General features: G+C 42.6%; 1 protein-coding gene across 1 annotated transcript in view; it reads left to right on the top strand.

The window, feature by feature from the left end:
- Positions 1-7,898, top strand: part of TMC5 (transmembrane channel like 5) — a 47,472-nt gene extending 39,574 nt beyond the window's left edge. The window contains exons 17-20 of the mRNA XM_047087836.1: positions 669-747; positions 5,408-5,512; positions 7,063-7,105; positions 7,852-7,898. Of these exons, the coding sequence (XP_046943792.1) occupies positions 669-747; positions 5,408-5,512; positions 7,063-7,105; positions 7,852-7,898 (274 nt within the window). The remainder of the gene's footprint in view (positions 1-668; positions 748-5,407; positions 5,513-7,062; positions 7,106-7,851) is intronic.
- The last annotated feature ends 6,429 nt before the right edge of the window (positions 7,899-14,327 follow it).

Genomic DNA, 14,327 nt, shown 5'->3' with positions numbered 1-14,327 from the left:
GCCTCCAGGCTCTGAGCTGTCAGCACAGAGCCCGACACAGGGCTCGAACTCACAAACTGTGAGATCATGACCTGAGCCGAAGTCGGATGCTTAACCAACTGGGCCACCCAGGCGCCCCTGGAATTTAATTTTTGAAGACAGGTCTGGATGTGGTTATACTACCAATGGAGTGCTCCATATTAAATAGAAAGAAAATAAGGGTGCGTGGATGGTTCAGTCAGTTGAACATCTGGCTCTTGATTTCAGCTCAGGTCATGATCCCAGGGTCGTGGGATGGGGCCGGCATTGGGCTCGGCACGGACATGTGGAGCCTGCTTGGGATTCTCTCTCTCTGCCCCTTCTCCAAGTGTTCTCTCTCTCTCTCAAAATAAAAACATAAACATAAAAAAAAAATACTATTGTCTGGCCCTATGCCCAGAGATGCTAGTTAATTAATCTGAGGACAGGCCATGGAATGAGTCTTTTTTCCATCTTTCATGTGATTCCACGTGCAGCCAGGTTGCTCGGATGTATCGAACCTGTAATTCATCCAGACACAACTTTTCAGGAAAACTGTTGGGACAAAATCCACTTGCAAGAGAATATCTCAGTTCTTTTGAGACCAGTTGGAATTTGGGGCCTGCAAAATATTGGCACAAGTGTCTGTCATTCTTTCTTTTCTTCTCCAGAATCATCACCTATCTTTACTGGCAGATCACAGAGGGAAGGAAGATTATGATCAGATTGCTCCATGAACAGATTATTAATGTAAGTTCAGTTAGCTCCTCTGGTATCTTTTTTCTTTTTTTTTTTTATATATATATATTTTTAAGGTTTATTCAGTTTTCAGAGACAGAGAGAGACAAAGCTGTGAGCAGGGAAGGGGCAGAGAGAGAGAGAGAGGGAGACACAGAATCCGAAGCAGGCTCCAGGCTCTGAGCCATCAGTACAGAGCCCGACGCGGGGCTCGAACTCACAAACCGTGAGATCGTGACCTGAGCCGAAGTTGGACGCTCAACCGACTGAGCCACCCGGGCGCCCCATCCTCCCACTTTTCTGTAAACATTTTATAATGCAAACTTGCAGTTATACTCCAAAAGAGAATAGTACAACGAACTTACATCTGCCCCCCCACCCAGCACCAACTACCGTCAACATTTGTATACTCTTGGGGGCACCTGGGTGGCTCAGTCGGTTGAGAGTCTGACTTTTGATTTCAGTTCAGTTCATGATCTCACAGTTTGAGAGATTGAGCACCAAGTAGGGCTTTGCACTGACAGCACAGAGCCTGCTTAGGATTCTCTCTGTCTCTCCCTCTCTCTGTCCCCCTCCTGCTCATGCACACACTCTCTCTCTCTCAAAAATAAATAAATAAGCTTAAATTTTTTTTTGTATATTCTTATTTTATCTACACTAACCCTTCACTGCAAATATCTGGATTGTTTTAAAGCAAATCCTAGACTTTATATCATTTTATCTGTAAAAATTTCTATGTGTCTGAGAGAGATTAAAAAAAAAACATAACCATAATACCCTCATCATACCTAAAAGAAAACTTGATAATTCCTTATTATCGTCTCACATGCAATCAAAGGTGAAATTGCCCCATTGGTCCCATGAAGTGTCTTTTTACAGTCGAGTTGTTCGAATCAGGGTCTGGGATAGTGCCACATGTTGCATTTGGTCCATATGTCTGTTGTTTCCTTTAATCTATAATTGTTCACCCCTCCCTTCTTCTTTGCCATTTATCGTTGAAGAAAACAGGTCCTTTGTCTTGTAGTAGTTCTCACATTCTGGATATATCTGATTTGCAGCCTTGTGGTGGTATTTAGTATGCTTTTTATTTCCTGTACCCTGGCAATGAGATTTAAAAACCCGACTAAATCCATTTCAGTGTTTTAGCCAGAACACTTCATAGATGATGCTATGCACTTCTTACGGTATCCCCTTGAGACATAAAATGTCTACATGTCTCTTTTTGTGTGATGTGAAAAGTGATCAGTGGGTCCATGCTTTGTTAGCCTGACCCATCCATCAGAAAGCTCCCCACTCTCCTTTCACCTGATGGATTTTGCAGCCTTTGAGGAGTATTGCCTAGAAGACCCACTGATTTCGTTAGAAATGACAGAACAGTAGTACTCTAATCCTACCATTTCTTTTGCATTTATTAGCTAGAATTTTTCTATGAAAAAAATAATTTTTGCTCAACTATTTGATTACCTTGAAATACAGTTTATAGAGGAAAGAGAAATGCATGATTTTTTCCCCCTTCATTGACCAGTTTTTGAAATGCTGAGTTGATACCCTAGGGTATTCATTTCCTAAGGCCTGCCATGGCAAATAACCCCGAACTTGGTGGCTTAAAATAACAGAAAATTGTTACCTCATAGTTCTGGAGGCCAAAGTCCAAAATCAAGGTGTCAGGAAGTTGGTACCTTCTGGAGCTCTGAGAATCTGTTCCATGCCTCTCCTAGCTTATTCTGGTGGCCACTGGCTAACCTGGCTGTTCCTTGGCTTAGGGCTTCATAACTCCCATTCCTACCTCCATCTTCACAAATTCTTTTTCTCTGTGTGCCTGTTTTCTCCTTCTCTTCTAAGGACTTGTCATTGAATTTAGGGTTCATCCTCATTCAGAATGATCTCATCCGACAATCTTTAATTATGTCTGCAAAGACCTTATTTCCAACAAGGCCATATTCGCAGGTACTGGGGTTGGTTTAACTTGGACAAATATTTTTACAAAGGAGACACTATTCAACCAACTACTCCTAGCAACCCCCAAATGTGGCCAGTGAGGATTTTTAAATTATCATTATGAATTCATAGATTTAAGTATACTTTGCTTCTTTCAATTGTAATAATTTGTTTATGCTTAAATGGCCTCATTGATTCATTGCTAATCAAATTCCTTTTGAATTAGTTCCCGGGTTCTTTTGACATGACCCCAGAAAGTCTTCGATAGTTTTCTTGCTCTCTGAAAGGACAAGATGTTCCAGGCTCTTCTTGTTTATTACCTGTCCCAGAACACCAGTCAGACATTTATTCAAGGAGTCCTGGTGAGATGGTATTTAGAGACCACAGTCTGCGAATACGGATGCTCATTGATACTGGACTCGTTCTCTCTTCTAAATAGCAATGTAATTGTGACATGAACACTTACATCTAAGAACTTGGGGAAGAAGCAGGATTCCTCAGGGTTCTTTTGTTTTTTAAATGTTTATTTATTTATTTTGAAGGAGTGAAAGAGACTGCGCCAAGTGCATATGTGAGTGAGCAGGAGAGGGACAGACAGAGAGAGGGAGAGAGAGAATCCCACGCAGGCTCCATGCCCAATGCAGATGGAGCCTGATTTGGGGCTCAATCTCATGACCATGAGGTCATGACCTGAGCCAAAATAAAGAGTCCAATGCTTAACCAACTGAGCCACCCAGGTGCCCAAGATTCCTCATGGTTCTAGCTGCTTGAACCTTTGGGTTTCAGATCATTTGAGTTGGTCTTTTAGATGGTGTAAAGAAAGGGCATGGTTTACTTATGATCTCCCCTGCTCGTCTCCAGAAGCATCACCTGTATTTTTCTGATGTAGCACTTTGAATTGTTTTGGGCAAGTCTTACAGAGATCTTACCAGGGGAGAGATTTGTTTCTAAAGCCTTCTATTGTAAGGTCAGTACCAGGTAAACTGGGGAGGAATTTAGATGGCATCATTTCAGGGAGGCACCAGAAGCATCACTGCAGGCCTGCATGCTTGGGAATCTTGTCCAGAGGATGCGCCACAAAGACAGGGACATTGTCTCCAGAGGAACCCAGCCTAAGGGGCTGGGAATAGGCTAATAACAGTCCTTCTCAAAGTGTGATCACCTACATCAGTAACTCTTGGATGCTTATTAAAAATGCAAATTCCAATTACCCTGATCTCCTCTAACCAGCAGTGGCAACAGATAACATTTGTTGAGCACTTACATGATGCCTGACATGTGCTAAATAATGAACAAAAATTCTGATTTAATTTTTATTACTCGCACTGGGACATATACATCTTTAATCCCTATTTTAAAATTAAGGATTCTAAGGTTTACAGAGCGAAGTGAGCTGCCCAAAGTCATGGGGCTAGTAAATGGTGGGATTTGAACCAGCTAACCCCAAAGTTTGTGCTTTTAACTAAAATGCAGGTTTATCTCCCTGAGTCAAGATGAGTTAGATAAATCCTGAGTTTGCATTTTTGCAGGCTCTCCAGGTAATTCTATTTGGCATGAAAGTATGGAAACAGCTGTTACAGACCAGCAGTTTACAAACAGGTTGGCTATATCCAAGGCTGCTAGCAGACTTGCTTTAAAAAAAAAAAAAGTTTATTTTATTTTTGAGAGAGAGAGAGAGAGCACAAGCAGGAAAGGGGCAGAGAGAGAGAGAGAGAGAGAGAGAGAGAGAGAGAGACAGAATCTGAAGCGGGCTCCAGGCTCTGAGGTGTCAGCACAGAGCCTGACACAGAGCTCAAACCCACAAACTGTGAGATCATGACCTGAGGTGAAGTTAGACACTTAACCAACGTGAGCCACCCAGGTGCCCCTTGTGGAGTTGTTTAAAATGCCATTTCCCAAGGACAGCTCTTCTTTGCAGAATTCCAGTGAATAAAAGTAGAAAGAATGAGGGAAATAGAAAATTATTATGAAGCAAATACCACAGCATTAATTGTTGGATGCTAAATAATAATACTAGCTAATTGCTAAAATCAGTGACTGAAAGTTGAAGGAGAAACAAGGGTGTGAGAAATGGGATTGGTCTAGACCGGACAGCCCATCAATGGTGCTTGCTAGCCCACTTCAACACTGGTGGATTATACCGCCCTCTCATCTGCAACAGATTCACAGGGAAGTGAGTCATGCTCCTGGGGAGGATATAGCCCTTTCCTTTGTTCCTCTTCCCAGTTTGGGAGGTGTTTATCTGGTCTACTCCATTAACACTGATAACTTTGCCAGGTGAAATATGTTTGATGTCCCTCGATGCAGAGCTATATAAGCTTTGACATTCTCAATGGGAAGACAGGGCCAGCCCAGGCAGTGCTGGGTGCCCAGACAGGGTTCTGAGACGGAGGGCATGCCGAGAAGGGGCTGCTATACACCATTTGTCCTGGGCCTTCAGACAGTCCTGGGCGTGTAAGTTACTTCTAGCTGCGGGATAGAGAAGGCTGCTACTTGAGCCTGCTGGAATTGCTTTAGTGGAGAATGTGCCAATTCAGGAAGGTATGGGTTAATTTGGCTTTGCTGTGAAATGTTCCTACTCTTTCATCAAGAGAAAACATGGTGGCAGTCTCTATCCTGTGTCTGGAACCCTACCTGCCTAAAAAAAAAAAAAAAAAAAATCAACCTTCTTTCCATCGTTTGCTCACACCAACCTCCACGTTTTTGTTCTTGTTTTTGCTTTCCTTCTTGGCAGGAGGGCAAAGATAAAATGTTCCTGATAGAAAAGTTGGCCAAGCTGCAGGATATGGAGAAGAGAGCAAACACCAGCTCGTTCACCATGGAAAGGAGGGATGTAGAGGTGAGAGTGAAGGTCGCCTTCGGATCCCTGTGACACAGACTTGCCTCCTTGGGAAAAGTGCATCAGGAAACTAGAATGACATGGGGCACTTCACTTTTTATGTTTAAACATTTCTCTATTTTTTATTTAACAAATAATACTCATTCTTTCAACCTGTCATGGTGAAGGCCCTCATGGAGTTTGCACACATCTTTTCTATAATCCAATCATACAGAAGTATATCCCACCGAGAAGGAAAATGCCCTCACCCCACCGTGTGAATGATTCAGTGTACATTCTTCCAGATCTTTTCCCCTGGGCATCCACAAATATACATGCATCTACTAACATTTTTTGTTTATTAGAAAACTGGGGCTTTACTATACACATAGTATCATAATCGCGTCCCTCATCACTTAGTACTGTATTTCGGACGTTGTTTCGGTCTGTACATATATGGACATTTGGGTTGTTTTCAGTTTTTTTTAAATACTAAAAACTGTGTAGTGAAATATTTTTGTTTCAATTATTTTTATGTGAGTATTTTTGCCAAAGGGCGTGCACATAATGATGTTAAAAGATAATTGCCATATCATGCTCTTAAAAAGATTTTACCAGTTTAATTCCTGTTCTAATTCCAAAGCCCTTGCTGGCATCCTTGGTGTCCTGGAAAATATGAATAAACAGTAAACCCATCTTTTTAAAAATATTTATTTGAGGGGCGCCTGGGTGGCTCAGTCGGTTAAGCGTCCGACTTCGGCTCAGGTCATGATCTCGTGGTTCGTGAGTTCAAGCCCCGCGTCGGGCTCTGTGCTGACAGCTCAGAGCCTGGAGCCTGCTTCAGATTCTGTGTCTCCCTCTGTTTCTGCTTTCCCCCCACTCACACTCTGTCTCTCTCTCCTTCAAAAATAAATAAGCATTAAAAGAAATTAAAAAAAATATTTATTTGAGGGAGAGAGAGAGAGCACATGAGCATGGGAGGGGGCAGAGGGAAAGAGAGAGAGAAAAATCGTAAGCAGGCTCCACACTCAGCATGGAACCTGATGTGGGGCTCGATCCCATGACCCCAGGATTATGACCTGAGCTGAAATCAAGAGCCAGATGCTCAACCGACTGAGCCACCCAGGCACCCCAACCATAAACCCATCTTAATTCAAATGCCACTGATTTAAGAAGTTAGAACCTTGTCGGAAGAGACTGCCAGGCCATTCACTATCTGTACACATTGATATTGTCAGCACGAGGTAGTTATGGGATCTACAGGCCCTACTGCAAATCTTATGCAGGCAGAGTCTTGATCTGTACCCTGACAGCCCCAGGTCCTAATATATTACTTGGCATATTGTCGATGCTCAGTAAATGTCTATAAATGAACCGATAAACTAATGGAATTACTGTCCCTAAAAGACCAAACCAAACCTTTTTGCTGTGTCTGTGGCTGAGCTTTGGTCTTCATCTGCCATATCTTAATTTTAAAATGGTGGGGGCTCACAAATCCCACCAACGAGGCAACAGGAGGTGGGCCTGTATTCTTTTCCAGTGATGAGGCCACTGCTTTTCTTCTCTTTCAGCAAACAAGCCCTTTGCATGTCAGGGAACACAATGCTGCTCATGGTGAGTAAGGGCGTTGGCACTGAAGACCTCATTTAACCAAATGATGTATCTCAAGGTAGAGGGTCAGAACTGCTCATGTGTCAGTTACTCGTTCAATGAAAAGAACCCACCCAAGCTGGCTTCAGCAAAAATCCAAGAATAATTCTTGCTTGAGGTGCGGCCAGAAGCTGGGATGTAATATGTTACCAGAACCTGGTTTCTTTCTGTTCCATTCTTTTCCACGTTAGCTCCTTTCTCAAATAGTTCTTCCTAACAATTGCAAGACCCTTTTGTCAGCCTCTTGTACCTTCTCAGGTTCAAGTCTAGTGGGAAGGAATGAGACACCCAGAATTCTCACTGTGTTTCATTGGATCCAACTGGGTGACATGTGCACCATGAACCAGTTGCTGTGGCCATGAAAATGTGATGATTTCATTTGCCAGATCAGAGATCTGTAAATAGAGGTGGTACAACCTAACAGACCACGAGGACTGAGAATGGGGAAGAGGGGCTTCCCAAAGAAAACCTGGAGCTGAGGCCAGAGGGGAATGAATACTGGGGAGGAACCAAACAAACCCATTCATCGTTTTGGGATCGCATTTACTGATGGCATCCAAATGATGGACGTTCCAGGGGAGAATTGAAGAAACTTAGCATGAGTAGGCAGGAGGCATGAGAAGCTGTGTGATTTTGAATTTTGTCTAACCTTGGAGATGTGAGGCAGGGTATATATCTGTGCTAACGACTCTTTTCTGTGTCCAACCCAGACCTGCGATTTAGGCGATCAGTTCAAGAAGAGAATCCAAAGGTGTAATGTTTATTGCGGCAGCCACACACCCATCAAATGAAAATACCAAGATGGAACAACTTCTTCCATGACCCCTGGGCCTTTTGGAGCTTCCCAGGAGGGAATTTAAATCATTAGCCAGGAGCAGAAACTGACCACAGTGTAAATGCTGAAGTAAATTTGGCCATTTCCTGCTGGTTTTTTATACCTGGATTGCTGATTTCCCAAGATAAAATATTTGGGATTTTAAAATAAAGACTATTGTAACATTTAAACTGGTTCACAAAAACCTGGGAGAGATAGCCTGGGAATTATGCATTTAGTCTTCAAGAGATGTGCATATGAATTATTGGTTCTTAGAAATCTCTGCTCCCAGACCTGACAAAAGTTTGGAAACTGGTGCTCAAATAGTCCAGCCTGAATAAAAATGGGATCCTCAAACAGAAATGTGAAGTTTCTGAATTGGGGAACCTGCATTTGTTCATGGTTTTGAACAAAAACATCCCATGTTACCCAAAGGTAAAATACAACGAGAGGCCTTGTCTACAAACTTTATTGCGTATCAAGTACAAGTCTTTGTGGTTGGACTGGGGTGGGGGTGGGTGTGGACTGGACTTAGCCCCTGTGAGGTTGACACATAAGTCAACATCTAAGTCTTGTTGAATCAAACATGAATCCAGCAGTGATGTGTGGAACATATGTGTGTGTGTGTATACACACACACACGCAGTATATATAGCATTCTTTTTTAAAAAATGTTTATGTTGAGAGAGAAAGGGAGTGCATGAGCAGAGGAAGGGCAGAGAGAGAGAGAGAGAGAGAGAGAGAGAGAGAGAGAGAATATCCCAAGTGGGTTCTGTATTGTCAGTGCAGAGCCCAGCTCGGGGCTCGATGTTACAAACTGCAAAATCATGACTTGAGCTGAAATCAAGAGTCAGATGCTTAACTTGACTGAGCAACCCAGGCATCCCTAGCAGTCTTTTTTTTTTTATTTTTTTTTTTATTTAAGTAATCTCTACACTCCATGTGGGGCTTGAACTCACAACTCCAAGATCAAGAATGGCATGCTCTTCTGACTGAGCCAGCAAGATGCCCCAATATATGGCATTTTTTTGCAGATTTGCCAAATGATTCACAAGGCATGTGACGGTACTTAGAACTGAAGCATCTAGCAGAAAGGTGCAATTTACCAAATTACTCAGGGGAGACATCCCCTCTTGAGTAATCACTACTGTGAAATCTAATTGGAACTGAATTTTGCAAACATTTAGCATACATTTGAAACACAAGCATCCAATCAGTGCTCAGTCACTGATTCACTTTTTCATTCACTTATTTATTCGTTAATTCATTTCATCAACAAAATTTCATCAACTGAGTTAAAATTTTTTGGTATCATCCCTGCTAGCAGTTGGTGGCAGTATTCATTCATTCATTCATTCATTCATTCATTCAACAAATATGTGCCAAGTGGTTATAAATAAGATGTTGAGCAAGTCAAGACACACTCTGCCCTCTTGTGCTTCATTTCTAGCAGATTAATTTAGACAATTTAATTACTATTGAACAGTAATTAAATGTAATTGTGACAGGTGCTGTGAAGGAGAAGCCCAGGACACTATGGGAGACTTATCTGTGGGGTTAGTGAAGGCAGCCCATTGAACTGATGTTTGAAGTAATTTTTTTTCCCTCTCAGTGTCATCTTAAAGCTGTTTTGTGCTTCTTTGGCTTCTGCATTGAAATATGGACTCGCTCCGAGAGCAACATTTTTGCTCACTTACCATATGCTAAGAGCCTCTATCTGGAATGCCTTTCCATGAACCTCCATTGCTTGTGTTAACTCCTGTTTCTACTGGATGTATAAACAAAGGAGAAAGATCTACTCTGTAGGTTTCACATGCATTCGGATATGAGGATGCTTTTAAAACTTGGGCTTGGGCCTGGGTGGTTCAGTCAGTTAAGCATCTGACTTTAGTTCCGGTCATGATCTCATGTTTTCATGAGTTCAAGCCCCATATGTGCTGACAGCACAGAGCCTGCTTGGGATTCTCTCTCTTCCTCTCTCTCCCTCTGCCACTCCCCCACTCGACTGTCTCTCAAAATAAATAAATAAACTAAAAAAACACCCCCAAAACAAAAAACTTGGGCTTGAGATAGGGGATGTATTGGCCTGCCAAGTGTTGCCATAACCAAATACCACGGACTGGCTAGCTTAAACAACACAAATGCATTTTTCCACAGTTCTGGAGGCTGGAAGTCCAAGGTCATGGTCCTTGTCAGGGTCCACAGTTTTGGTTTCATTCTGATGCCTCCTTGGCTTGCAGATGGTCACCTTCTCACTGTGTCCTCACCTGGTCTTTGCTCTGTATGTACCTTTACGTGTCCAAATTTCCTCTACTTGATAAGGACACCGGGCAGATTTGATTAGGCCCCACCCTAATGGCTGTAATATAACTCACCTAATTAAAGGCCTTATATCCAAATATGGTTACATTATGAGGTTTCGGGGGTTCAGATTTCCAGCATATGAATTTTGGGTCAATACAGTTCAGCCCTGTAATAGAGGCCAACTCTCCTCCAGTCCTCTCAGGGCCTCCCGTTAGGCTTCTGGGTCAATGCTGGCTATGCTCAGAATCACCGGGGGGAGCTGATCGACAACAGCCAGGGCCAGGCCCCAGTCTAGACCAACTAAATCAGGCTCCTGCACTTTTTCTTTAGAGCTCCCCAAATGGTCTCAGTGGAAAGCCAGGCTGAGATCCGAGCCAGGATCTAGAGAACCTTATCCATGGTTTCGCTTTTCGAAGTTTCAGTGATCCACAGTCAACTGCAGTCAGGAAGCAGATGACCCTCCTTGTGACCTTGTCAGGAGGTCAGAAGCAGCCTAGTGCTAGGTCACAACGCCTACATCACTCGTCCCACTTCATCTTGTTATGTAGGCATTTTATCGTCTCACGTCGTCACAAGAAGGTCAGTATGGGACAATATTTTGAGAGAGATTACATTCCCATAACGTGTATTATATTATTGTTGTGAATCTCTTACTGTGCTTGACTTCTAAAGTAAGCTTTGTCACAGGTGTGTATGATAGGAAAAACATGGTCTGTATAAGGTTCAGTACTATTCATGGTTTCAGGTGTCTGCCTGGGGATAAGGGACCACTGCTGTAGTTCTTCCCAAACTTGCCTGACCATAAAAGGCATCAGAGCGTGCCAATGAGGAGCATCAGAATGTTCAGGGAATATTCCCCATCCTCCTCTTCAACTCTAATTTTAATTAGTCCGAAATGATAAAAGGAACATCTGCTTTCCAACAGTTACTTGAAAGCTGGATAACCCCTATAAAGTATAAAAAATAGGTAGCCGCTCTGAAATTTCTGCAGGATCAGATCCTTTATGTGGCTGCGGTGAATGGCTCAGTTCATTTTTGAGGCAATGAGATGATTTTGTATGAAGTTCAATTGAAAAGGAGTGACTAAAATAGCACATGACAATACGTTTTTATAATCTTTGAATTGAGGTCAGGTGGCAAGAAGTCATCTCATTAATAATATGGATTGTCTCAGTACGGTAGCACTTCACAAATACCTTCCTAAATTCTCAAAGTTGGAACTTTTCAGAACATTTACATATCTGATCCACCATGAGATAGCATGAGATGGAGGAGCTCAGGTGTGGAGCAAGGGGGCCCCTCTGCTTGGCTCATTACTGCACCTGTCCCATACAAGTAATGCCTTATACCTGTGTAGATCGTTCTTCACCTTAACCACCTGGGCTCTTGATACGAAGCAGTTTCTAATTTGTGAGTTCAGGGATCGGGGCTGAGATTCTGCATTTCTGTCTAGAGCTCCTGGGTCTGAGCACCACACCCTGAGTAGTTTGGTGTTCGAGTGCCTCCACATTTTTTTATATGCTACACTGTTCACACATTTTTCAAATCACTTCCATATTTTCCCCTTCATTTGAACCTCATAACACTATTGCTATGAGACAACTGGTGCAAATATGGTCTCCATTTGACAGATGAAAAGTTGGGCACACCTAGGTTAAATGATTTGTCCGTCTCATAGCTAGTTAGTGGTAGGATTGAGGACTTCTGGATTTTTCTCTGGCTCAGGTGTTCTCAGACTTGAGCAAGTAACAGAACCACCTGGAGGACTTACTGAAACAGAGCCAGCCCAGAGTTTCAGCTTCAGTAGTTCTGGGATGGGCTTTGAGATGTGCATTTCTAACAAGGTCCTCCTTAGGCTGATACTAAATACAGGTCTCAAAGGACAGCGTCCTTTGAGGACCATTGTGCCTAGCTGATCTGACCTCTTTGTAATACTTGGTAATACGGTAATACTCTGCTGATCAGATTGTGATATTTTAGGCATAATTTAGCTTGATAAGAGAACATACAAGGTTATCAACCCTTAGTAGTTTTGATTAAAGAAACCAAATAACCTTGTACTGTGGTAACCATCACTCCATGCTAAAGGTTTGCCTGCATGTTTGCAACATCATTAATTCATACCCTCATTTGTCCTGAGAGCTGTGGTTTATTGTCCCATTGAAGGACTATTCCCACTGTAGGAAATGGTAGGTATAATTTAGAAATTTGAATCTAATAAAAATAGAGTATTTGTTTTGGTGAAATTCTTATCAAAACAGGATTGCAGACACTGATCTCCAAATAAGAAAACGAGCATTGTTAAATCAGCAGTGGATTTCTTAAGTCTTTGGAGGTAGTCTTTCCATATTACCTGTCTGGGGCAGCCTGAGGACAGAGGGGCAGTTGAATGAACAGCGGAGGATGTAATTTTCATTTGTATTGACTTTCTTGGAAAGAATGCCATCTATCGTGACTTCAGATGACCCCCCGATCTGCTGAATTCTGAATCATTTATCTACAACTCCCACTGCACACTAGGTCTGCATCTCCAGTTTCCTCAAGAAGTTTCCACTTGGCTATCCCATAATTCATTCCTCCAGCAAACACTGAGCATCCATTATGTGACAGGCACCATTATAGGGTTGGGAATGATTGTTCCTCATTAGGAAGTCCTTGCTATGGGCTGGACATGAGGATAGGCAGAGGTATGAAGTGTGAGCTCTGGAACTATATCACCGGGACCAAATCCTTACACTATTACTGTTGTGTGACTTTGGGCAAGTTACTTAACTTCCCTGTGCTTTGGTCTCCTTCACTATAATGTGGGATTGTGATGGTAGCAACCTTATGGTGGTGTTGCAGAGCAAACACATGGAAAGCATTTCAAACAGTGTCTAGTGTATGTTAGGGAGTTCGTAAATGTTAGTTATTTAATAAACCTTTTACATGCACCCTGTCATTTAATCAGCCACTCCCTAGGGTGGTACCAATACTGCCCCTATCATACAAATGAATCAAATAACTTGCCCAAGGTCATGTATTAGGTTGCTAAACATAAAATTGGATTTAATTTTCTCTGATCCCAAATACTATGTTTTTAAGCCCTATACGAAGCCATCCAAGTGCTCAAGAGTAGTACTAACACTTTCTTTCTTCATCCAAATTCTCCAATCTTCAAGGACCTTAGCACTGGATCTAAATCCTTAATTGGGCCCGAGTCAAGGGCAAAATGGATTTGGGACAAAGGTCAAGAGGCTCTCAAGAAGTCTTCCCACAACATAAGGGAGGTTAATGCTGTGCTGCCTCCAAGAGAATTCCTTCCTTGTTGGTTGCTGTGCAGTCTGTTTGCCAAAGTGGGGATTCAGCCTGCAGACGTTTTCTTTGGTCACCTCCTCCTCTTGACATTCTAGTCATGATGTGACATGAAAGGACATGCAGTTATTTGTTCCATTCATTGGCTAAATCTTTGTCCTGTTGTTGATCTTAAGATTCGAGAAAATGTCTTTGTAAATATTGATGAAAACGTCCCTAGCCCCATCTATCATGCTCTTGCCAACACCAACCGTAGCAAAACTCGGTGTGCTTCTCTCTGCCATCTAGCTGTGCGGACTGGTGGTCTGGCTGCTGTGAGTGTGAGGCTGGTGACCCACTGGGGCTCAGGAGGAAGTCATGACTAAGCTCAGGGCCTGTGGTCAAGACTGCAGATGGGGCTGGCAGGTGGGAATACGCAGCTATGGGAGACAGATGACTGCAATTTTTTAAAGACTCCATATCGTCTTAAATATTGCCACTTAAGTTCACAGTTAAGACCACTAGAAGCTTACGTGGAGGAGCACAGAGCTGGGAATGAAGGGCTCTACATTGTAAAGGCAGACAGGGCAAATGGTTAAGAGCAGGGGCTCTGGAGTTAGATTCACTTGGATTTGAATCTCAACTGCACTGAAGACTTGGACAGCTTGGGTAGGTGACTTTAAGTTTGCATTGCCTTGGTTTCCTCATCCATAAAAGGAAAATACCCCTGTAGGATTCTTCTGGGTTTTGAGATAGGCATATTAAACCATTAAAAAGTTTGTGGCAAATAGTTAA

Source organism: Lynx rufus, unplaced genomic scaffold (assembly GCF_022079265.1).
Source record: "Lynx rufus isolate CCGP_SWC_20201006 ecotype Redwood Valley unplaced genomic scaffold, mLynRuf1.p SCAF_23, whole genome shotgun sequence".
Classification (NCBI taxonomy): Eukaryota; Metazoa; Chordata; class Mammalia; order Carnivora; family Felidae; genus Lynx; species Lynx rufus.
Note: the sequence above shows the minus strand (reverse complement) of the source record. Positions and strands in the feature narration are given on the sequence as shown.